The sequence below is a fragment of the Acipenser ruthenus genome, chromosome 53 (assembly GCF_902713425.1).
Source record: "Acipenser ruthenus chromosome 53, fAciRut3.2 maternal haplotype, whole genome shotgun sequence".
Lineage (NCBI taxonomy): Eukaryota > Metazoa > Chordata > Actinopteri > Acipenseriformes > Acipenseridae > Acipenser > Acipenser ruthenus.
The window spans coordinates 2,396,837-2,422,142 of NC_081241.1; the positions used below are offsets into that span (position 1 = coordinate 2,396,837).

Sequence of the window (25,306 nt, forward strand, 5' to 3'; positions counted from 1 at the left end):
AACTCTCTCTATGGTGCTCTTCGGGCACTGACCATGAACTGACTGCAGCTGGTTCAGAATGCCGCCACCAGGATCCTTACCAGATGTAGAAAATGTGAACACATCACCCCCCCCCCGTCTTGCCCAGCTGCACTGGCTACCTGTAAAGTTCAGGATTACTTTCAAAGTTCTCCTGCTCACCTACAATGCCCTTCATCACATTGGTCCCGAGTACCTCCTCAACCTGCTGACCTGCTCTGTCCCTGCCTGCCACTCTGGCCTGCTTGTTATCCCCAAGCAAAAGTGCACCACACTGGGAGAACGCTCGTTTAGCTTCATGGCTCCGACTCTTTGGAACTCTCTCCCAGCTTTGGTGCGTGATGCTCCCACCGTCGCTCGCTTTACATCAACTCTCAAGACCCACCTGTCCCCTCTTGCTTTCCATGCTCTTTAAGCCTGAGATCTGCTATTAGCTGTTGTGTCTTTGCTACTTCTGATTTGTCACTGTGTCTTATTCTCATGATTCTATATAGAATCATGCAGCAGTGTGTAGTAGTGGTCAGGGCTCTGGACTCTTGACCGGAGGGTCGTGGGTTCAATCCCAGGTGGGGGGACACTGCTGCTGTACCCTTGAGCAAGGTACTTTACCTAGATTGCTCCAGTAAAAACCCAACTGTATACATGGGGAATTGTATGTAAAAAATAATGTGATATCTGTATAACGTGAAATTATGTGATATCTCGTAACAATTGTAAGTCGCCCTGGATAAGGGTGTCTGCTAAGAAATAAATAATTATAATAATATATGGCATACACATACTGTTGTGTCTCTGTTACTCCTGATCTTTCATCGTATCTTGATTCTAGATGACATACGCAGTCACAATGTTCTAGAATTTCCACGTCCTAGCCGTGTATTTAATGTGTTAGGCCTTGTTTTTCACTGTATTTAATGTGTTAGGCCTTGTTTTTGTACTGCATCTTGTAAAGCGCTTTGTGATGGAGGTCCACTGTGAAAGACGCTCTATAAAATAAAGATTGATTGATTGATAGACAGACAAAATAGGTTTGTTCAAATATTTATTTTGTATCAAGTTACAAACAGCAGGCTTGAAAAACAGGTGCTTTCAAATCCATTTTTAAATTTGACGAATTGACATAAAAAAAGACCTTTACTGACATAAAAAGCACAGGAGACAGAAGATCTGTCAGTTACAAAGACGTCATCGATCACTATTCAATCAACAGAATTGACAGCATTGCTGTAACTAAGACTGAATCTTTATTACAGGCGTGTTAGTGTGATAGTTGAGTTTGACTACATAGATACACTGCCCGGTGACTTTATTAGGACGTGTCTGTCTCCCCGATTGGGGTTGGCATCACCCTGGAGTGGGGCGTGTTCCCCTGGCACACCCTGGGTCCCTCCATTACTCTGGAAGGCTGACAGTTTCTTTAAGCATCAAGTCAGCCGTGCTGAACCCTGACGGCTCAATAATGCACCCCATCCACCATGCCAGAATGATAGAGACTTCTTCCACAGACACCGCGGGGATCTGAACCCCACTGTCTGAACGATTCATCATCACGATCCTCTGCCTGCCTCTCTGTACTGAATATGAACGACAGAGACGCCTTCCAGCACCTTGTGGAGTCGAGACCACATCAAGGCTGTGATCAGAGCAAACGGTGACCCCATATCGGGGGGGTGGGGGGTCCTATTAAAGTGGCCAGGCTTGTGTGTGTGTGTGCCTATATATATATATATATATATATATATATATATATACACACACACACTGTGCAAGCAGGTTATTGTATATAAATACATGTATAAACACCATAACAAACATCTTTCTTTAAAATGATTATTATTTTTATTATTATTTATATACTGTAAAACATGTTTCAAAGCAATACCGGTTTTTTATATATACATATATAATTACAGTAATTCATGACAATTTTACCTGTATGGTTATTTTATTGTTGTAGTTCTGTTTTCAAATAAAATACCGAGTCAAAAATCCAAGGCAAAGCTTATCGAGGAAATGTAAGTCAGTCAGACAAACGTTTCGGCTAGTGCCTTTGTCTGCTTGTCTTAAGTTCTGCAGTGGTTGTATCTTAATGCATATTTACATGTTATGTCTTTTGTGAATTCTACTTCCATTGTGAGGTTTCAGTCAATTATACAGCTCTGGCCAAAAGTTTTGCCTCACCTAGAATTTTAGGACTGAGACATAATTACAAAAAAACGATATCATTTATTTATTTTATTTAACATCATGATGTAATCAACGAAACTACAAAATGATATCGCTTACCGGAAGCCATAATAGTAGTACAGCAGTATTTCATGTTAGATTTCGAAATGTCAAATTTTTCGTTTATTATATTGAAAACTGCAAAGCGGTGTGTAATTCAATTTGTCAACGTAACATTATTAAAAGGGTTTCATTCGACTTTATGAAGCAAAATGAGTTCATTCTATATAGAGGGTGATGCAAAACTTTTGACCAGAGCTGTAAAACCCCATTATCTGCTAAACAAAACTGAACACATTTTTCAATATATATATATTGTACACCAGAATTCACATACAAGGGTCTTCAGGATCGTATTGCTATAGTAGTAAGGAGACTGTACTGACAGGTCATTAAAACACAGTTGTATCATATTTTATTTATAAAGGTTTTTTTTTTTTTTTAATATCACAATAAAATCGACAAATATCAAAAACCCTGGTTATACACCAGAACCAAGCTATCTCAGAGTGGTTATTTACATTGGCAAGACTTTTTTTTGATTTACAGAAAGGAAAAGTGAATGTAGGCACAGCACGTCTTTACATTTTATAGTTTTTGTACTGCAATATAATCTATTTGTAATTGTAATTGAAATGTATTTGCTTACGATTGTAAGTCGCCCTGGATAAGGGCGTCTGCTAAGAAATAAATAATAATAATAGAAATAAATAATATAGAAATGGCAACGACCGTTCAATAGTCAAAATCCACTAGAACTCACTTAGAACCTTCAGGAACCATTGGGAACTCAATAGTCAGATCTAGAACCTTGACAAAACACCTTAGGAATACAATGGTTCAAACTGGAACCACTGAGAACTCAATCGCCCCAATCTAGAACCTTCAAGAACACTCGAGAATTTAGCCCAGATTATTCTAGGACTTTTGAGAACTCAAGCGTTCAAGCTTCAAGATCATTTCACAACTCAATGTGGAACTTTTCAAGAACTCTTGAAAAGTCAACAGTTTAACCTAGAACCTTCTAGATCCCTTCAAAAAGGAAATATAATTAATAATCATGCGTAAACCCCAATATTCATACTTGCAGCTTAGAAACATTTAACCCCAACACAGCGCAAACGAACTCCCAAGATTGACAAACAGAATGAATGATTAGAAGCCCTTTTTGGAAAAAAAAATGATCAGAAATAGGGGAATGAAATGATTCTTCGCCATCGCAAATCGACATGAAGTGCTTGGTCTTGGTCCGCGGATGTTCTGGGTGAATCCAGTTTCTCATAAAATCATGTATGTATGTATGTATATATATATATATATATATATATATATATATATATATATATATATATATATATATATTTAGGCTCACTAGCCTCTCATTCCTGCCTTTCCTCTCCCTCTGGAAGCCTGGGTTCCAATCTGGGGGGCTAGGTGGCACAGACAGATAGTGGAGCTGAGTGTAATTCACATCGCAAAACATACAGTACCTCACAATGGCAGGATTGTCAGTCGCTGATTGTTCTCGACTCGTGGTGGTGGGGGGGGTGGGGGGGGTGGGGGGGGGATATTTACAGTGGTTGCCACGACAATCGCTTGAACCAAAAGTGCCAAGCTTTATCTACAAAGACAGATGAAGCAATGCATGTAGCCCGCAGTGCCTTTCTACACTAAGCAAAACACAAGAGCGAAATTAACTGCTGAAATTGCTATTGCAGAGGGACGGAGTGAAGCAGTGTGGCTCTAGTGGAGCTGAGGAGGGACTGGGAGGGAAGCAATGTGGCTCTAGTGGAGCTGAGGAGGGACTGGGAGGGAGGGAGGGAAGCAGTGTGGCTCTAGTGGAGCTGAGGAGGGAGGGAAGCAGTGTGGCTCTAGTGGAGCTGAGGAGGGACTGGGAGGAAGGGAAGCAGTGTGGCTCTAGTGGAGCTGAGGAGGGAGGGAAGCAGTGTGGCTCTAGTGGAGCTGAGGAGGGACTGGGAGGGAGGGAGGTAAGCAGTGTGGTCTGGTGGTTACAGTATTCCATTACAAGCTCACAGACGTTATTTCAGTGACAGCAGGCTGTTCATTTAGATTCGTTCCACAGACAGCTTGACGAGTCGCACTGATTAGTGAATTTCATTCAATGTCCTCGGAGAAGCACAGCAAGGCGGCACTAAGCTGTGCCCGGGTCCGGCTGGCCAATATGCGCACAGCGCCCTCGACAACCTAATGCTGCTGCCACCCCCTGCCATAGCAAATATATTACACAGGAGAGGCCACACAGCACTGCCTGGCATTCACCAAAAACCAAGCCAGAGAACCGAGGCCAGGATGTCACCCCTTCTGTATTCGCTGGCTCTCAGATCCCGATTGTCTCGTAATACAAGCAGAGACTGGTGTTTGCTTATTTTGGGATGTTTAATGCTGTGGTATCCACTGTCTGTCTGTCTGTCTGTCTGTCTGTCTGTGCCACCTAGCCCCCCAGATTGGAACCCAGGCCTCCAGAGGAAGGTGAAAGGCAGGAATGAGAGGCTGGTGAATTAGCTCACTGTCCTAGCCTCATTTCTAAATGGAACTTGAAACACTCAAACATCTACATTGATCCAAGACTCAACCACACAGAAAAAAGCAGAACGCATTTCAAATCAAATGAAGTGGACGACTTGACTTGCATCATTTTCACGCCTCAATTTAATTTTGCTAAGTTGTAAATATATATTCACTTCTATTTAATGGACTGTTAATAAACCAATCCTTTCAGTCATCTCAATAGGAAATAGTTCAGAACTTTATAGAGCATTTGATGGTTCAATCATTCTGAGCAGTTCTGGGTTCTCTTGCTCCTCCAATATTGAGTTCATTCCATTCAGATCATGTGATCTTTCAATTCGCCCTCTCTCTCTCTCTCTCTCTCTCTCTCTCTCTCTCTCTCTCTCTCTCTCTCTCTCTCTCTCTCTCTCTCTCTCTCTCTCTCTCTCTGTCTGTATAAATGTAGAGTGGGTGGGGCTAATTGAAAAGTCACAGTGTCAGTGCCTGGCACTTAGAATTCTCCAGACAAGATCATAGCCAGCTAAAGACTGATTTTACAGAGTGGCTCTAGTGGTTACAGCTGAAGAGGGACTGGGAGGGAAGCAGTGTGGCTCTAGTGGTTACAGCTGAAGAGGGACTGGGAGGGAAGCAGTGTGGCTGTAGTAGAGCTGAGGGAGGGACTGGGAGTCAGTGAGTGTGGCTCTAGCAGTTACATTAGATTACAAGTTCACAGACACACATTTGCAGCCTGTTAATTCAGAGAAGACCACAGCACTTACTGTTCTGTACTGAACTGGGCTATAACTGGTAGTTTAGACCGTCACTTCAGTCTTGCTGTTGGTTGAGAATTGTCTCTGGGCAGGCTGCATTGGGGGGCGCCCGTACCCCAAGGGCTGGTTAAAAAGCTCAGGCAGGTTCTCAATACTGAACTGACGTTTGTGGTTGAACGCCTGACGCCTGTTCTGCTGTTGATGCTGGGGACGGGGCTGCTGATGCGGGTGGTTGTGGGCGGTGTCCCAGGCTTTGAAGGCGGAGTTTGAGGTCAGGGGATGTGTCACCTTGGAAACCTTGGACTTGGGCTGGGGGGAGGGGCTTAGCGCAGCAGCCAATGGGGCATGTAGGTCTTGGGCCTGGAGGAGGGGCTTGTCCTTAGGGTGCAGTCCAATTGGCTTCGGCTGAGGGGCCCGGGATGCCATTGGGTAGTGCTTGTAGTATTGGCTGCCGGCCGTTTCTGTGAGAGAGAGAGAGAGAGAGAGAGAGAGAGAGAGAGAGAGAGATATTTTTGTTATAATCATAAGACACATTATCACCGGACCTCCTTTAAAGGAGTGCTGACCATCTTCAAAATCCATTCTCTTAATTCTTATTAGCTTTATTAACAGGATCACTGGCCCCTCCCTTTAAAGGAGTGCTGACCATCTTTAAAATCCATTCTCTTACTCTTATTAGCTTTATTAACAGGATCGCTGGTCCTTTTTAAATGGGGACCATTCTTAATAAAGTGGCCAGGCGCATGTTTGTAATAAGATAGCCATTTGTTACAAGGGTTCTTACAAAACAGAGACTTTCTGATCTCTATAGTAATATTCTTTCTTGATGGAAAATACCCTGTTTTTCAATGTGAGTCTGTGTTGAAAACTAGGTTGCACCTCTTCTGAAAATTTATTTTCTTTAAGCTGTCCTAAACTCCTAAACAAAAGCCAGTTAGGTAATTAAGCGAGTGCAGATTTAAGTTCCTAGCAGTGTTTTAATGATGCAGTATTCAGAGTGATTGAAATTGCTCAAATACTGTTATATAATTTTGCAAAGTCTGAGTTGCTTCATCTGTGAGTTCAGGAGCTGCTCTTCAGTTCTAGTTGCCTGCTGGAGACGTGTAATCGGCTAGATCCGTGTTTAGGGTCCTCATTAAAAAATAATGGGGGGCCTTATTCACTGTGTCTGTTTGTCTACGAGGAACACAAAACTGCCTTCATTTTGCACAGATCTTCACCTAACTTGTCTCTTACACTCCTAGAATATGTTTTCTGAAAAAACAGCCACTCAGATTGATTCCAAACCTCATAAAAAGGCAAGGGACCATAGCGAAAACTAAACTATGAGTCCATTCCAATATATCTCATTCATTTCCATCTAATAATACTTAAGAAGTAATTAGGGGCTGGACAGATGTCTATACAAACTCAGAATTCAGAAGAATCCAATCTACAAGAGACTGCCCTTTAAATATTCTGTAAATACCATTGAGGGTCGATTTTTTATGAACTGAGTTCTGTTTTAAATTTATTTTAGCTAACACTTTCGCAGGTATGGAAGTTCCTGGCTGGGTGCAAGCAATGAGACGGGTCGCCAGTGTGTTTTCACCTCTGTTTCTGACAAACGTCCAAATTCACGCTGCGAGTCACAAGGCCCTTGACTATTTAATTAAGTTATCAGCATCTGTCAAGCAGCGTGAGTTTCCTTAGGGTTGAATCACAGCCCAGTTTCAAAACCCTCTTATTAATATCAACTTCCACAAGTGTCTGCTTCCCTCCCTCCCAGTCCCTCCTCAGCTCCACTAGAGCCACACTGCTTCCCTCCCTCCCTCCCTCCCAGTCCCTCCTCAGCTTCACTAGAGCCACGCTGCTTCCCTCCCTCCCTTCCAGTCCCTAATCAATTCCACTAGAGCCACACTGTTTCCCTCACTCCCTCACAGTCCCTGCCCAGCTCCACTAGAGCCACACTGCTTCCCTCCCTCCCTCCCAGTCCCTCCTCAGCTACACTAGAGCCACACTGCTTCCCTCCCCCCCTTTCTAAATAGTTTACATATTTTAAAGTTTAAATATCTGTTCTTTGATTTTCACAAGCAATTAATAATCGCCACACAAGGTAATCCGTAAAAAAACTGAGTCAAGCTCTAGTTTGGGCTCTAGTGCCTTCATCAGTGTTATTGAAGCTAAAGTGAGTCAAGCAGACAAGTATTTGGGCTCTGGTTCCTTGATCAGTGTTTTTGAAACTAGAGTAAACTGAGTCAAAAAGGTGCTTCATTTAAATTTATCGGAAACTACTATAATAGGGGATCTGCGAGCCAGCAAATACAGAAGGGGTGACGTCCTGGTCACAGTTCACTTGCTTGCTTTTTGTGTAATATATTTGCTATGACAGGGGGTGGCAGCACCATTAGGTTGTCGAGGGCGCTGTGCGCATATTGGCCAGCCGGACCCGGGCACAGCTTAGTGCCGCCTTGCTGTGCTTCTCCGAGGACATTGAATGAAATTCACTAATCAGTGCGACTCGTCAAGCTGTCTGTGGAGCGAATCTAAATGAACAGCCTGCTGTCACTGAAGTAACGTCTGTGAGCTTGTAATGGAATACATCTAACTGTAACCACTAGAGCCACACTGCTTCCCTCCCTCCCTCCCAGTCCCTCCTCAGCTCCACTAGAGCCACACTGCCTCCCTCCCTCCCAGTCCCTCCTCAGCTCCACTAGAGCCACACTGCTTCCCTCCCTCCCAGTCCCTCCCCCAGCTCCACTAGAGCCACACTGCATCCCTCCCTTCTGAGCTCTAACCACCAGAGCCACACTGCTTCCCTCCCTCCCTCCCAGTCCCTCCTCAGCTCCACTAGAGCCACACTGCCTCCCTCCCTCCCAGTCCCTCCTCAGCTCCACTAGAGCCACACTGCCTCCCTCCCTCCCAGTCCCTCCTCAGCTCCACTAGAGCCACACTGCTTCCCTCCCTCCCAGTCCCTCCCCCAGCTCTACTACAACCACACTGCTTCCCTCTCTCCCAGTGCCTCCCCCAGCTCCACTAGAGCCACACTGTGTCCCTCCTTCCCTCCCAGTCCCTCCTCAGCTCTAACCACTAGAGCCACATTGCTTCCCTCCCAGTCCCTCCTCAGCTCCACTAGAGCCACACTGCTTCCCTCCCTCCCAGTCCCTCCTCAGCTCCACCAGAGCCACACTGCTTCCCTCCCTCCCAGTCCCTCCTCAGCACCACCAGAGCCACACTGCTTCCCTCCCTCCCAGTCCCTCCTCAGCTCTAACCACTAGAGCCACACTACTTCCCTCCTCCTTCCCAGTCCCTCCTCAGCTCCACTAGAGCCACACTGCTTCCCTCCCAGTCCCTCCTCAGCTCCACCAGAGCCACACTGCTTCCCTCCCTCCCAGTCCCTCCTCACCTCCACTAGAGCCACACTGCTTCCCTCCCTCCTTCTCAGTCCCTCCTCAGCTGCACTAGAGCCACACTGCTTCCCTCCCTCCCTGTACCTCCTCAGTTGCACTAGAGCCTCACTACTTCCCTCTCTCCCAGTCTGTCCTCAGCTCCACACTGCTTCCCTCTCTCCCAGACCCTCCAAGACCCTCCTCAGCTCCACTAGGGCAACACTGCTTCCTCTCCTCAGCTCCACTAGAGCTACACTGCTTCCCTCCCTCCCAGTCCCTCTCCCAGCTCCACTAGAGCCACACTGCTTCCCTCCCTCCCAGTCCCTCCCCCAGCTCCACTAGAGCCACACTGCATCCCTCCCTTCTGAGCTCTAACCACCAGAGCCACACTGCTTCCCTCCCTCCCTCCCAGTCCCTCCTCACCTCCACTAGAGCCACACTGCTTACCTCCCCCCAGTCCCTCCTCAGCTCTAACCACTAGAGCCACACTGCTTCCCTCCCTCCCAGTCCCTCCTCACCTCCACTAGAGCCACACTGCTTCCCTCCCTCCCAGTCCCTCCCCCAGCTCCACTAGAGCCACACTGCATCCCTCCCTTCTGAGCTCTAACCACCAGAGCCACACTGCTTCCCTCCCTCCCTCCCAGTCCCTCCTCACCTCCACTAGAGCCACACTGCTTACCTCCCCCCAGTCCCTCCTCAGCTCTAACCACTAGAGCCACACTGCTTCCCTCCCTCCCAGTCCCTCCTCAGCTCCACTAGAGCCACACTGCTTCCCTCCCTCCCAGTCCCTCCCCCAGCTCTACTACAACCACACTGCTTCCCTCTCTCCCAGTGCCTCCCCCAGCTCCACTAGAGCCACACTGTGTCCCTCCTTCCCTCCCAGTCCCTCCTCAGCTCTAACCACTAGAGCCACATTGCTTCCCTCCCAGTCCCTCCTCAGCTCCACTAGAGCCACACTGCTTCCCTCCCTCCCAGTCCCTCCTCAGCTCCACCAGAGCCACACTGCTTCCCTCCCTCCCAGTCCCTCCTCAGCACCACCAGAGCCACACTGCTTCCCTCCCTCCCAGTCCCTCCTCAGCTCTAACCACTAGAGCCACACTACTTCCCTCCTCCTTCCCAGTCCCTCCTCAGCTCCACTAGAGCCACACTGCTTCCCTCCCAGTCCCTCCTCAGCTCCACCAGAGCCACACTGCTTCCCTCCCTCCCAGTCCCTCCTCACCTCCACTAGAGCCACACTGCTTCCCTCCCTCCTTCTCAGTCCCTCCTCAGCTGCACTAGAGCCACACTGCTTCCCTCCCTCCCTGTACCTCCTCAGTTGCACTAGAGCCTCACTACTTCCCTCTCTCCCAGTCTGTCCTCAGCTCCACACTGCTTCCCTCTCTCCCAGACCCTCCAAGACCCTCCTCAGCTCCACTAGGGCAACACTGCTTCCTCTCCTCAGCTCCACTAGAGCTACACTGCTTCCCTCCCTCCCAGTCCCTCTCCCAGCTCCACTAGAGCCACACTGCTTCCCTCCCTCCCAGTCCCTCCCCCAGCTCCACTAGAGCCACACTGCATCCCTCCCTTCTGAGCTCTAACCACCAGAGCCACACTGCTTCCCTCCCTCCCTCCCAGTCCCTCCTCACCTCCACTAGAGCCACACTGCTTACCTCCCCCCAGTCCCTCCTCAGCTCTAACCACTAGAGCCACACTGCTTCCCTCCCTCCCAGTCCCTCCTCACCTCCACTAGAGCCACACTGCTTCCCTCACAGTCCCTCCTCACCTCCACTAGAGCCACACTTCTTCCCTCCCTCCCAGTCCCTCCTCAGCTATAACCACTAGAGCCACACTACTTCCCTCCCTCCCTCCTTCCCAGTCCCTCCTCCCCAGTCCCTCCTCAGCTCCACTAGAGCCACACTGTTTCCCTCACTCCCTCCCAGTCCCTCCTCAGCTCTAACCACTAGATCCACACTGCTTCCCTCCCTTCTCAGCTCTAACCACTAGAGCCACACTGCTTCAATGTGTTGTAATGCATCATTACTCACCCACTGCTTTGAGTGAGGTGTATCTGTTAAAGGGCGACCCAGGAATTGATATGGAAGTGGTGAGGTTATTATGCGCCCTCATCAATCCCAGATTTGCGTTGTTTAAATGCCCGTGATCTGCAAGAAAGAAAGAAAAACTTACCAACACCACATTCAAAGGCTCAGATCATAATGGGAGTGATTGGGGGCGGTCGGCACAAGCCCCTGATTAGAATAAGATCAGTCGTATTGTCACAATGGCAAGCTCCTGATTGGAATAATAAGATGAACCATACTGTGATATTAAAAGCCTGCTGTTCTGTTTTCTCTTATGGCAATTTCAATGGCAGCCATCAAAAAGGTTAAGCAAAGGTTCTGTTCTTTTGACACGTTTTGCCTGATTCCCTGAGCATCTCTCAGCCCTTCGGTTTCAATTAGAGATGATCATGTCAGACAGATCCCGGTAAGGATGCAGTGGAGTAGAACTGACTTTAATGGCGTGTGATTCAGAAACCAGTGAGCACTGGACTGGGTGAACTTTCTGGTAACGGAGGGTATTTGTTACGGTCAGTGATTTCTTATCATACACTGCTGCTCTTAATGGAGTGCTGACCATCTTTAAAATCCATTCTCTCACCTCTTATTAGCTTTATTAACAGTGTCACTGGTCCCTCCCTTTAAAGGAGCGCTGACCATCTTTAAAATCCATTCTCTCACCTTTTATTAGCTTTATTAACAGTATCACTGACCCCTCCCTTTAAAGGCGCGCTGATCATCTTTCAAATCCATTCTCTCACCTCTTATTAGCTTTATTAACAGTATCACTGGTCCCTCCCTTTAAAGAAGCACTGACCATCTTCAAAATCCATTCTCTTACCTCTTATTAGCAATAGCAACTTTGCCTATGCTTTTATAAGGGTTAGTGTACTATTTTTAATATGCTTTAAAAGACCTCTCTGTGCTTTACAATGCTTCCCTATGCTTTACGACCCCTCTCTGTGATTTACAATGCTTCCCTATGCTTTACCAGACCTCTCTATAGTTTACAATTCTTCTCTATGCTTTACAATACCTCTCTGTGTTTTACGATGCTTCCCTATGCTTTAGCTTTCACTGTGCTTTATTACAATTTGCTGTGCTTTTACTATGAGACATGTTTACTATGGTCCCCGTGCAATTTTATACCCAGCACTTTAACACAATGTGACTCTCAATCAGGTTTTCCCATCTATAGATGCCCTGGGTGTCAGCGGACCCCATTAGTTGATTGTTCCATTGCTAATTAGCACCAATCAATGAGCCAGTCGGCTTGAAAATACCACACAGGTCACTCCATCGACCTTGACAAAGCCAGGGTTTCCAGTACCTTCTGATTTAGGACTACAACACTCCAGTCTCCCTCCCCCTCTCTCCATTCTCCTTCTGCCTCTCTCCCTCCCATTCTTCTCTCTCCCCTCCTCCCCTTTCTCCCCTTTCTCCCCTCTCCCTCTCACCTCTCTCTCCCCTCCTCCCCTTTCTCCCCTCTCCCTCTCACATCTCTCTCCCCTCTCCCCTCTCACCTCTTCCCTGCAGTAATCAGCAGAGCTCACACTGCTACAAAAACAGTAATGAGGAGAGGCACAGAGCTCCTCACCCTCCGACTGACTAACTAATTATTCCCTTGGTTGTGCTGGGCTGCTCAGGGCTAGCTTATTTTCAGATCACATGCCAGGGATGGGAATGAAACTCCCGCTGCATAGCAGTGTGATCCATTCCTGGTTTCACTATGATTTTAATAAAAAGACACACCTGAGCATGTTACCTAGACACACCGGGGCTAATCAAGCTGGTAGTAAACTGGAATGAGTAAAAATGCTATGCAATAGGAGTCTCATTTCCATCCCTGTGATACAGTCAATAGCATGTTAAAGAAGGACGTTTACAATCGGACAAGTGCTTCTCTAGATATACGCAAAACTCAGTGGCCCATCTTGCTCGTTTGGTTGTTAGTAGATTATTGATCCCAGAATCTCAGCAAGCAGCTTCTTGAAGGATCCCAGAGTTTCAGCTTCAACAACATTACTGGGGAGTTGGTTCCAGACCCTCACAATTCTCTGTGTAAAAAGTGCCTCCTATTTTCTGTTCTGAATGCCCCTTTATCTAATCTCCATTTGTGACCCCTGGCCCTTGTTTCTTTTTTCAGGTTGAAAAAGTCCCCTGGGTCAACATTGTCAATACCTTTTAGGATTTTGAATGCTTGAGTCAGATCGCCGCGTAGTCTTCTTTGTTCAAGACTGAATAGATTCGATTCTTTTAGCCTGTCTGCATATGACATGCCTTTTAAACCCAGAATAATTCTGGTCGCTCGTCTTTGCACACTTTCTAGAGCAGCAATATCCTTTTTGTAACAAGGTGACCAGAACTGAACACAATATTCTAGATGAGGTTGTACGAATGCATAGTAAAGTTTTAACATTATTTCCCTTGATTTAAATTCACTTCTCACAATATATCCAAGCATTTTGTCGGTCTTTTTTGTAGCTTCCCCACATGTCCAGATGAAGACATTTCTGAGTCAACATAAACTCCTAGCTCTTTTTCATAGATTCCTTCTTCAATTTCAATATCTCCCATATGATATTTATAATGGACATTTTTATTGGCTGTGTGCAGTACCTTACCCTTTTCTCTATTAAATGTCATTTGCCATGTGTCTGCCAGTTCTGAATGCTGTCTAGATCATTTTGAATAATCTTTGCTGCTGCAACAGTGTTTGCCACTCCTACTATTTTTGTGTCGTCTGCAAATTTAACAACTTTGCTTACTATACCAGAATCACCTAATACTGATCCCTGTGGTACTCCAATGGTTACCTCGCTCCATTTTGAGGTTTCTCCTCTAATCAGTACTTTATGTTTTCTACATGTTATGGTACGGTACATACAGACAGACAGACGCTTCTAATAACTGTGGTGAATAAATAAACAAACAAACAAACGAGCGAGGGCCGGTGGAGCAGAGTGAGGGCGATGCCAAGTGACACAAACACACAGACACACAACACAGCTGCCCCCGGGGTTAGAGAGATCTGCAGACTGTCTGTTATTAAATGTGTCAATTAGAACAATGTGCGTAAATAAAAACTCCCGCTGCCAAGGGCTACCCTGACCCAAAGAGAGGGACTGAACAAAACACAACAAGAGTGCCAGGAGAAGCATCCTTAATGCAAAACCTTGACAAAACATTTCAGTAAAAAAAAACATCAGAGTAAGCAAGGTCAGTCGCATTATATCAGTTAAACCTGTCGACAGCTCTGGCCAAAAGTTTCTCATTACCCTATAGAATGAACTAGTTTTGCTTCGTAAAGTCAAATGAAACCTGCTGAATAATGTTAACATATTGAATTACATACCGCTTTGTAGTTTTCCATATACCTGTGACATTTCGAAATCTAGCATGAAATACTACTGTACTGCTATTATGGCTTCCGGTAGACTTTTTGCTATATCATTTTGTAGTTTCTTTGATTACATGATGTTAAATCAAAGATCAAAATTATGTTTTTTTTTTTAATTGTCTCAATCCTAAAATTCAAGGTGATGCAAAACTTTTGGCCAGAGCTGTTGGATAATGATTAATCTGACCTGAACAATTAAAATTACGTTTCAAATCAATAATATGGGGCACCAAGTTTAAAAAAAGCAGTAACATTTTAATGTCTTTTTTCCCCAGATTTAGCTTAAATCTTGTACGTTTTCACAGATTAAAACAAAACATGCCTATCTTTTTTCAGGTTTATAAATCTCGTGAAAAACAATTTAAATAAATGTTCAAATGTGTACTTTCAGATATAATTTATAAATCTGAAAATATTTAGCAAAGTTTCAACATTGAAATCCAGCATGTGAAATAAATCAGAGGAAAAGAGCTCCAGTTTTTAAATCTTAGTTTTACACCCGGCAAGCACATTTTTATAGATCGCTTTTTTGGTTTTGTTTTTTAATTTAGTAGTCGGCAATTGTTTTTATCATTTTCTCCCAATTTAGAATGGCCAATTATTTTTAGGCTCAGCTCAATGCTACCATCCCTGTGCTGACACGGGAGGGGCGAAGACGAACACACGCTGTTCTCCGCAGTGTGTGCCGTCAGCCGCCTGCTTCTTTTACACACTGCAGACGCACCATTCAGTCACTCAGAGCTACATCGTCGGAGGACAATGCAGCTCTGGGCAGCTTACAGGCAAGCCCGCAGGCACCCGACCAGAGAAAGCTCAAATGGACGGATATGTCAGCTCTGGATTTAGCTAAATCTGCTCGCCGAGTGTAAAACAAAGATTTAAAACCGACATTTATGGGACTCCCGAGGTGCGCATCCAGTAAAGGCACTCCGCGTGGTGTGCAGGATGCGCCCTATAGCCTGGACGTTGCCGGTTCTCCAGGTTATTCCACTGCCGACCGCGGACTGGAGCTCCCTGGAGGTGGCGTACAATTGGCCGAGTGCCGCCTGGGGGACGGGGGAGGGCTTAAGTCGGCCAGGGTGTCCTCGGCTCACTGGTGACCCCTGTGGTCTGGCCGGGTGCCTGCGGGCTAGCCTGTAAGCTGCCCAGAGCTGCGTTGTCCTCCAACGCTGTAGCTCTGAGGTGGCTGCATGGTGGGCCTGCAGAGTGTAAAAGAAGCGATCGGCTGACGGCACACGCTTCGGAGGACAGCGTATGTTCGTCTTCGCCCTCCCGAGTTAGCACAGGGGTGGGCAGCGTAAAGGAATAACCCCTAGAAAGTGTCCTGAGGGCATCAGATGATTGGAGGGCATTTGTCATTTACTCCCATCTTTCACTTCCAGAGCTTGGCAACTCTACGAAATCAACCCACCCTGACCCTAACCCAACCCCAACCCTAACCTTAATCAACCCCTGCCCTAAAAACTAACCTGAACCCCAATACCTAACCCTAAAACCCATTACCAATCATCTGATGCCCTCAGGACACTTTCAAGGGGATATGCCTGTGTGGCTGTAGTTTGCAAATAAGTGGAGTATGCATACATATATTCATAATAATGACAAACTTCAGTTTTTTACATCACCCAAACAGCGATATTCCTTGTAAGTTTTATTTGTCCGGTTGTACAGTGACTGTCGTGGGTCTGTAGGTTTTAATGTCAAGTTGCGTGTCACTTGACTGTTCTGTGATAACATTCGGTTTATTTTTGACCGACTGTATTATTGAACGCTAAAGTCTTTTCAGTTTCGCTGAGGGACTGGAAACAATAAGGTTAGGATTATTTAGAAATCTCTGAGCTTTTTAAAACCAATTCTAAATTTACAAAGTATATCTATAAAATATCAGCAATGCGAGTTTGGCTTTATTCGTTTTAACCTCATGGGCCCCCGTATGTTGTTAGATTCATGGAAATGCCACGTCTCATCCCCGGGGTAAAACTGGCTCATTCGGTCGAGTTTAAGCTGTCACATTGAACCCAGGCCTCCAGAGGAAGGTGAAAGGCAGGAATGAGAGGCTAGTGAATTGGTCCTCTGTCTATCTGTCTGTCTGAATTAACCAACTGTCTGTCTGTCTGCACCACTTGGCTCTGTTATATAGCAATGCATAATTGATATATATTCCAGGAATCTTTCTAGTTGAAATGGGTTTTCTGTGTTTCGCTGGTGTTTTTGAGTCAAACCAGGCTGCTTGTTGCAGTTAAGAGTCTGTGTGCCTCTGAGCTCGTGTCAGACTGGTACTTCACTGGATATAACATTGCATAAGTCTGTATGTCAGTTGTACACATACACAGTGGCGCTACCCTGTCTGACATTTGCTGAAGTTAACTTGAATGCACATCAAAATCTCAGAGACGTAACAGCAGTTCAGATGGAAAAGAAGAGAAAATAATCTTATTTTTGTGGTAGCAATGTTATTACACCTCCCCTTTAAAGGAGTACTAGCCAAGGCTTTGAAAATAATTATTTAACCTCTTATTAGCACTAGCAATATTATTACTGTTGCACCTTCAAAGAAGGCTAGTGAATTGGCCCTCTGACTGCGTTTCTGTCTGTCTGTCTGTCTGTCTGTCTGCCTGTCTGTCTGTCTGTCTGTGCCACCTAGCCCCCCAGATTGGAAGCCAGACCCCAAGAGGAGGGTGAAACAGGCACGTGAATTCTTTTTAAGTATTTATATTTCTACATTTTTAAACATTATCAAAGAACTATGCAGTAAAAAAAGCAGACCGTGAGATGAGGGGAAAGGAGAATATGACTCAGCCCTGCAGGGCAGCGGTAATGCGAGTTGGCTCTTTTGTAATTTGTGCCGTATTCATATTTAACAATTTAACAGAAGGAGGGAGGTTGACAGCTGCTGTGCTGTTACAGATACTCGCCCCTAGGGGGCTTCGTGTGGATACTGGCCAGGGGGGAGCCGGGGGGGTACAGATCTCCTGAAGTCACTTGCTGTCACTGCGGCTCACACAAGCAGACACTCACTGCATTTTAATTCAATTCTAATCCAGCCTCCTGCTGTGGGCTGCTTTAGCTGCCTGGAATGAACCAGGAAACTGGTCCTCGCTTTAAAGCAGTGCTGTCCATCTTTAAAATCCATTCTCTTACCTCTTATTAGCTTTATTTATTTATTTTTTAATTTAGTCGTTGCCAATTATTTTTATTATTTCCTCCCAATTTCAAGCTATAGGGCACATCCTGCACTCCACGCAAAGCGCCTTTACTGGATGCGCCACTCAGGAGCCCCTTATTAGCTTTATTAACAGTATCACTGGTCCACTGACCATCTTTAAAATCCATTCTCTCACCTCTTATTAGCTTTATTAACAGCATCATTGGCCCTCCCTTTAAAGGAGCGCTGACCATCTTTAAAATCCATTCTCTTGCCTCTTATTAGCTTTATTAACAGTATCACTGGCCCTCCCTTTAAAAGAGTGCGGACCATCTTTAAAATCCATTATTTTATCTCTTACCAACAGTTTCCTTTCAATGAACGATGACCAAATCATATTTTCAGGTAAGGATTTAAATATTTAGAAAAACTCTTAAAATTTTAGGAGTAGTGACAACAGAATTTTTTTATTTTTTTTTTATTTTAGCAATTGCACTTTCTAAAAAAACACTCAAGCACTTTGTAGTTATTTTTTCTGATTGGATTAATTCTATGGACTACGGGTATCTTGGGGTTTTGCTGCAGAGAGACTGTAGCATGCTTTCATCGAAATGGGAGGAGTTGTGGAAGATTACAAACCAGTGTTTTCTATGTTTTGAGAAGTTGTTGGCTGGGCTGAACGTATTTTTGACTTTTTGGATTATAGTGAACTGCTAAATTTGCTCTTCAGATCTGAACCTTTTCTATCCTTATATTTTATTCTATATGTTGCTTTGGGGTTTAGTGGGTAAAACCTAGTTTTGCTTCTGAGTCCTGCTAATGATTTGTATGTAAACATTTTTCTTTTTCTTTGTAAAGTTAATAAACTTACCTGGCCCCGAACATAATTATCCGTTACAGAATCTGGCGCCCGAACAGGGACTCGAATAACATTAAGGATATTGATAGGTGTTAAAACGAGGTTGTATAATGGATGAAGTCAATTTGGCTGAGCTTGTTTTGAGAGGTGAAGATAAATTAATGAAGGCTGTTCCAGTTACAAGCAGTTTGCCTTTGGCAGACTCAATGTTTAACTTAGAACAGGAGGATTTAAGGTCTGTGCCGCTTTTAAAACCTTTTCCTACTCCTAGATCTAGCCCTTTGCAGTCTATTTATTCAGTGTGTCTCAGGCGAGTCAGGTCCAATTTATTTTCACACTTGCAGTTTATTTTAGACACGCTGTTTAAAATTATTTTTTCACAGTAAAACAGGTTTAAAAGGTACTGCATATCAACAGGACACTCAGTACTGCATCTCCAGCCCAGCCCCACCCCTTGTTAGCTTTATTTTTCACATACCCCTTCATAGTTGTGCATACTGATAAATCATCTCTTGATGACTCGTTTTAGCGCGGGATGCAGAAGCAGCTATCTTGTTTGTTTATGTCCATTTTATCTCTGTGGTGCCAGGGCTATGTGTATTGCTGAGAGACACCCCTTTTTTCAGCTTCTCTTGGCTCCTATAGGTCTCACTCGGCCATTGAATGGTTTTCTCTGCTTTTTCCAGTGAAAAAAAACGATTAGAGACCTGTTTTTTACGTCTTTTTGATGATGTCAGACAGGGTCCGACATCGGACCGCAAAGGGAAAATTGTAATGTCTGACCTGTTTGTAAACTTTCTTATGTTCTTTCTTATGTTCTTAGAAGGCTGATAAAGAAATACAAGAGCTGTATCAGAAAGCTCTGGCTGCTACTGATGGAAATCTCCTAAACACGGAAAGTTCGGTTTGTTTTCAGATTTTAGAGGACAAAATCTATAGGAAAGTAAATACAACCCGACCAGGGATATTACTATCAACTCTATATCCCACAGGTTTTGCGTTCACTAAGCCGTTTCTGCTTACCATGAGAATCCTTGAAGTGGACATTTCAGTAGATACAAGACACTCAAAAGGATCCTTGTAGTGTGGAAAAAATGTGGAAAGATATTGTAGTTATGTGCGAGACTGTGAAATATGTGAAGTACACAAGCCTGAGAATCGATTACCAGCTGGAAAAATTCAACAAACTGAAGTTCATCAACCTTGGGAAATGGTTGGACTGGACTTCATGTAGCACTTGCCCCAAAGCACTAAAGTCAACACTTGAGAAGCAAAGAACAGAAAATAGGAGGCACTTTTTTACACAGAGAATTGTGAGGGTCTGGAACCAACTCCCCAGTAATGTTGTTGAAGCTGACACCCTGGGATCCTTCAAGAAGCTGCTTGATGAGATTCTGGGATCAATAAGCTATTAACAACCAAACGAGCAAGATGGGCTGAATGGCCTCCTCTCGTTTGTAAACTTTCTTATGTTCTTATGTTCTTACTTGTTGTTCTGGATTACTACTCCTGGAATCACAGCTGAAGTAATCAGGAGGATCCTCGTCCAGGAAATATTTACAAGATCAGGAATACCTGGTAGAATCCTGTCTGATCGTGGCCCACAATTTGTTTCACAGGTCTTGCAGGAAGTTGGTGATCAGTGGCTAGTAATACAGAAGTTAACTACCTCATATCATCCTCAGATCAACTTAACTAAAAGGGTTAACCCTTTGCAGTCCATTTATTCAGCGCGTGTCAGGCTTGTCAGGTCCAATTTATTTTCACAAGCACAGTTTATTTTAGACACGCTGTTTAAAAGTATTTTTTCACAGTAAAATAGGTTTAAAAGGCACTGCATATCAACAGGACACTCAGTACTGCATCACCAGCACCGCCACACCCCTCATTCACTATATTTTTCAAATAACTCGTAATAATAGTACATACCGATAATCATCTCTTGATCACTCATTTTATCACCAAACTCCTCAATAATGCGAGATGAGAGAGAGAGACTAAGAATGTGATGTGATAGCAGAAGTTTTTGTTTTGTTTTAGAAATTGTACTTTCTGAAAAGTATCAAGTACCAATAAAGACTCAAGAACTTTGGAGTTATTTTCACTGATTGGATTCATTCTGTGGACTACGGTTACCTTTGGGTTTTGCTGAGACTGGTTTAATTTGCAGAGAGATCAAATCCTGAAATTACGTAAAAACTATAATTTGTGTCATTAACATATATGTTTCTCATTTAAATACTCAATAGTTATTCAGCCTCTTTTATGGAAATTGCATCCATTTCACCTGTCGGAAAACAGCATAAAAGTGTTTCATTTTATGATGGAAACAACGTTCAGGATAAGAGTCGGGGTAAAACAGACAGAGACAGCGAGTTTTGGACTGTTGGAGACATTTTTGATATTCAGGGCCATTATGTTTAACTGTGAAATATCTTTAAATGCCTAATTTTATGACACGAAATGCCATGAAGAAAATTGTTATCATGATAAAAATACAGCCTTATTAACAGCTGCTTCTCTTACCTACGCTGTTCGGCATTGTTCTCTCAGACATTCCCGTCACTCCATTGCCTCCCATAGGAACCTGGACACAGGCCACAGTTCTCTCCAGTCCTATCTGGTCCACAGTCACTGTCCCAGGCTGCTTGAGAAGATCCGTCAGAGCCCTAGAGGAAATAGAGTGAGAAATAAGACAGTTTCCACACTGCAGCCCAGCACTTTCTTTATCTAACCACTGAGCTCCTCAAACCCGCTGCCTTCCACACTGCAGCCCAGCATTTTCTTTACCTAACCACTGAGCTCCTCAAACCCCACTGCCTTCCACACTGCAGCCCAGCGCTTTCTTTATCTAACCACTGAGCTCCTGAAACCCACTGCCTTCCACACTGCAGCCCAGCACAGTACCAGCTAAATTAGGCCAGGAGATCAGCCCTACATCTATACTCAGTAAGAGAGTTGGGCTTCATTACAGCCTTTGTCAAATAGATGCAACTCAACAACAGTACAGGACCAAATGAGGGCAGAATATTTAAAGCAGTCTCTCTCTTTTTATTTAAAGCAATCTTACAACACTTCTGTCTTACAAGGGATTGTGTAGTTAATTGGTTTCAAAATAGGTTTTCTTAATACATACAGTACAGGGCTGGAAATAAGACTCCCGTTGCACAGCAGTTTGATCCATTCCTGGTTTCACTATGAGTTTAATAATAAGACACACCTGAACTTGTTACCTGTACACACTGGGGCTAATCAAACTGCTAGTAAAACCTGGAATGGAGGTAAACCAGTATTATTATTGCAGGGATGGCAATGACTCCTGTTGCATAGCAGTTTCACCCATTCCAGGTTACTATGCGCTTGATTAGCCACAGTGTACAATTATCACATTCATGCATTAATTAACACTACTCACAATCCCCTGGTGGATGAACAACAGAGTATGAATGCCTGCCTTAAACATGTGATCGACATAATTTGTTACAAAGGAACGTGGAATGAAAACGGGTAATTAAATCCACATGAATTAACAGGGGGCTGAATTGAAAATGAATGAGTTCAGAACTTGGAGGAAGTACAGAAGGTGTGATTCCTGTGGGATTCAGCTGGAATTCGTCAGGAATTTGCAGACGTTATTTTAAAGTGTTACCCATAATGCACTGGGCAGGCCAGTGTACTGTGTTCAATCTCAAACGTCTATGGAACTAAAACTGCAGCTCCTGAACTCAGAGGTGTATAGAGGTACAGTATTGTGTCTTGGCTATTAATAGACGATGTATGATAGTCGATATAGAATTGACACTAATTAGTTTAATTAATTAGCACAATGAATGGAAGATTCCCTGGTTTAGCGGTGGAAGCTAAAATGCCAGAATCATGTTCAGATCCAAATATAAATGGTTTATTTGAAAGCTTAACTAGGAAGTTCTCAGGTCTCGAATGTGGAGTTTTGAAAGAAACACATGTTTATAGCGAACATGGATTTTCATTGTACGATGTCTGGTACTACACCAGCGTAAAGATATCTGTGTTTGCACAAGCCATGCTTTTAGACCGTCTTTCACTTCCTGGGTTATCTGGAGGGTATAATTGTCCCCACCCCTTTCACTGGCTTCTTTCACGTCAATAACTAATCAGCTGCTTCTCCTACTTACTGACACGCTTTCAGACACCCAGGCACTGCTGGGGTGAAATGAAGGCAAACTGTTTGTATATTGTCAATAAGGAATTGTAAATCATCTCTCTCTCTCTCTCTCTCTCTCTCTCTCTCTCCTCTCTCTCTCTCTCTCTCCTCTCTCTCTCTCTCTCGCTCTCTCTCTCTCTCCTCTCTCTCTCTCTCTCTGTTTATTTGTTTATTTAGCAGACGCCTTTATCCAAAGCAACTTACAGAGACTAGGGTGTGTGAACTATGCATCAGCTGCAGAGTCACTTACAATTACATCTCACCCGAAAGACGGAGCACAAGGAGGTTAAGTGACTTGCTCAGGATCACACAATGAATCAGTGGCTGAGGTGGGATTTGAACCAGGGACCACCTGGTTATAAGGTCTGTTTCTTTAACCTCTGGACCACACAGCCTCTCTCTCTCTCTCTCTCTCTCTCTCTCTCTCTCTCTCTCTCTCTCTCTCTCTCTCTCTCTCTCTCTCTCTCTCTCTCTCTCTCTCTCTCTCTCTCCTCTCTCTCTCTCTCTCTCTCTCTCTCCTCTCTCTCTCTCTCTCTTGTTTCATGCTTGTTTCATATCCTATTATCTATTAAATGTATTATGTACCAGGCTGACTAACAAGGATGGGCAACACAATATTTGACAATTTTTCATTGTTACTTTTAATATATTAGAGATCTCTCTTTTTTAGAACCATTTTGGAGATTATTATTTTTGTTTGTTAAATAGCTATTTGACTTTTTATGTCTGAATAATATTTTAAAATGCATGTTTAATTTTGTTCGGGGGACATTGAAGCAGACAATACAGGGATGGGAATAAGACTCCTGTTGCACAGCAGTCCCATTCCTGGTTTCACTAGGAGTTTAATAATAAGACACACCTAAGCTTGTTACCTATACACACTGGGGCTGATCAAGCTGGTAGTAAAACCTGGAATGGATGAAGCTGCTCTGCAGCGACTATTTCCAAAATCTCAAAGTATTAACTTTAACTGTATTGAGTCTGGTTTCTGGTTGAGTTTTCATACAGGTGAATCAGGGGAGGGGTTACATCCAGTGTATTCAGTGTAATGTATTTAGTATAGCCTTTTCGAGTGGCCTGTTACATTGTTAGTGTCATTGAGATGATCTTGTTTGAATGCTGAGACGTCAGGAACATTCAAGTCAATTAGTGCTGTGCAGATTAATTCTCACGCATCCAGCCCCCTTTGTTATCTCAACAGTATCGCATACAGTTTCTTTATTAGCTCTGCAGAGATGCTGATCGCACATGGCCCGAAGCATGATTTAATTGGACGTGTATTAAATTGGACTGAATTAAATTGTACTGGTAATTTCATTTAGAGAGATGTGGGTGTTGATTTCAAACATTCTTTAATAGTGTCAAATTATTTTACTCCTGTTTTTCTCCCAGATTGTCCAATTATGCTCCCTCCCCTGACTGTGTGACTCCCCCTGCACACCACGCGGCCGTGCCTTTACCAGGGGAGACCCTCGGGGACCCCTGCGCTCCCCTGACTGTGTGACTCCCCCTGCACACCACGCGGCCGTGCCTTTACCAGGGGAGACCCTCGGGGACCCCTGCGCTCCCCTGACTGTGTGACTCCCCCTGCACACCACGCGGCCGTGCCTTTACCAGGGGAGACCCTCAGGGACCCCTGCGCTCCCCTGACTGTGTGACTCCCCTGCACACCACGCGGCTGTGCCTTTACCAGGGGAGACCCTCGGGGACCCCTGCGCTCCCCTGACTCTGTGACTCCCCCTGCACACCACGCGGCCATGCCTTTACCAGGGGAGACCCTCGGGGACCCCTGCGCTCCCCTGACTGTGTGACACGCCCTGCACACCACGCGGCCGTGCCTTTACCAGGGGAGACCCTCAGAGACCCCTGCGCTCCCCTGACTGTGTGACATGCCCTGCACACCACGCGGCCGTGCCTTTACCAGGGGAGACCCTCTGGGACCCCTGCGCTCCCCTGACTGTGTGACTCCCCCCTGCACACCACGCGGCCGTGCCTTTACCAGGGGAGACCCTCGGGTACCCCTGCGCTCCCCTGACTGTGTGACTCCCCCTGCACACCACGCGGCCGTGCCTTTACCAGGGGAGACCCTCGGGGACCCCTGCGCTCCCCTGACTGTGTGACTCCCCCTGCACACCACGCGGCCGTGCCTTTACCAGGGGAGACCCTCAGAGACCCCTGCACTCCCCTGACTGTGTGACTCCCCCTGCACACCACGCGGCTGTGCCTTTACCAGGGGAGACCCTCAGGGACCTCTGCGCTCCCCTGACTGTGTGGCTCCCCCTGCACACCACGTGGCCGTGCCTTTACCAGGGGAGACCCTCGGGGACCCCTGCGCTCCCCTGACTGTGTGACTCCCCCTGCACACCATGCGGCCGTGCCTTTACCAAGGGAGACCCTCAGGGACCCCTGCGCTCCCCTGACTGTATGACTCCCCTGCACACCACGCGGCCGTGCCTTTACCAGGGGAGACCCTCGGGGACCCCTGCGCTCCCCTGACTGTGTGACATGCCCTGCACACCACGCGGCCGTGCCTTTACCAGGGGAGACCCTCGGGGACCCCTGCGCTCCCCTGACTGTGTGACTCCCCCTGCACACCACGCGGCTGTGCCTTTACCAGGGGAGACCCTTGGGGACCCCTGCGCTCCCCTGACTGTGTGACTCCTCCTGCACACCACGCGGTTGTGCCTTTACCAGGGGAGACCCTCGGGGACCCCTGCGCTCCCCTGACTGTGTGACATGCCCTGCACACCACGCGGCTGCGCCTTTACCAGGGGAGACCCTCGGGGA

The 25,306-nt window shown here is 45.5% G+C and overlaps 1 protein-coding gene across 2 annotated transcripts in view; it reads right to left on the minus strand.

Annotated features, from left to right (window-relative positions):
* Nucleotides 1-3,634: 3,634 nt before the first annotated feature.
* Nucleotides 3,635-25,306, minus strand: part of LOC131723111 (protein shisa-8-like) — a 41,049-nt gene continuing 19,377 nt past the window's right edge. Inside the window, exons 2-4 of one of the 2 annotated variants that reach the window (XM_059016529.1) lie at nt 20,860-21,002; nt 10,915-11,031; nt 3,635-5,983 (exon numbers count right to left, since the gene is read on the minus strand). In XM_059016529.1, coding sequence (XP_058872512.1) covers nt 5,565-5,983; nt 10,915-11,031; nt 20,860-21,002 — 679 coding nt within the window. In that variant the 3' untranslated portion in view covers nt 3,635-5,564. The remainder of the gene's footprint in view (nt 5,984-10,914; nt 11,032-20,859; nt 21,003-25,306) is intronic. The other variant, XM_059016530.1, reaches the window with a different exon arrangement.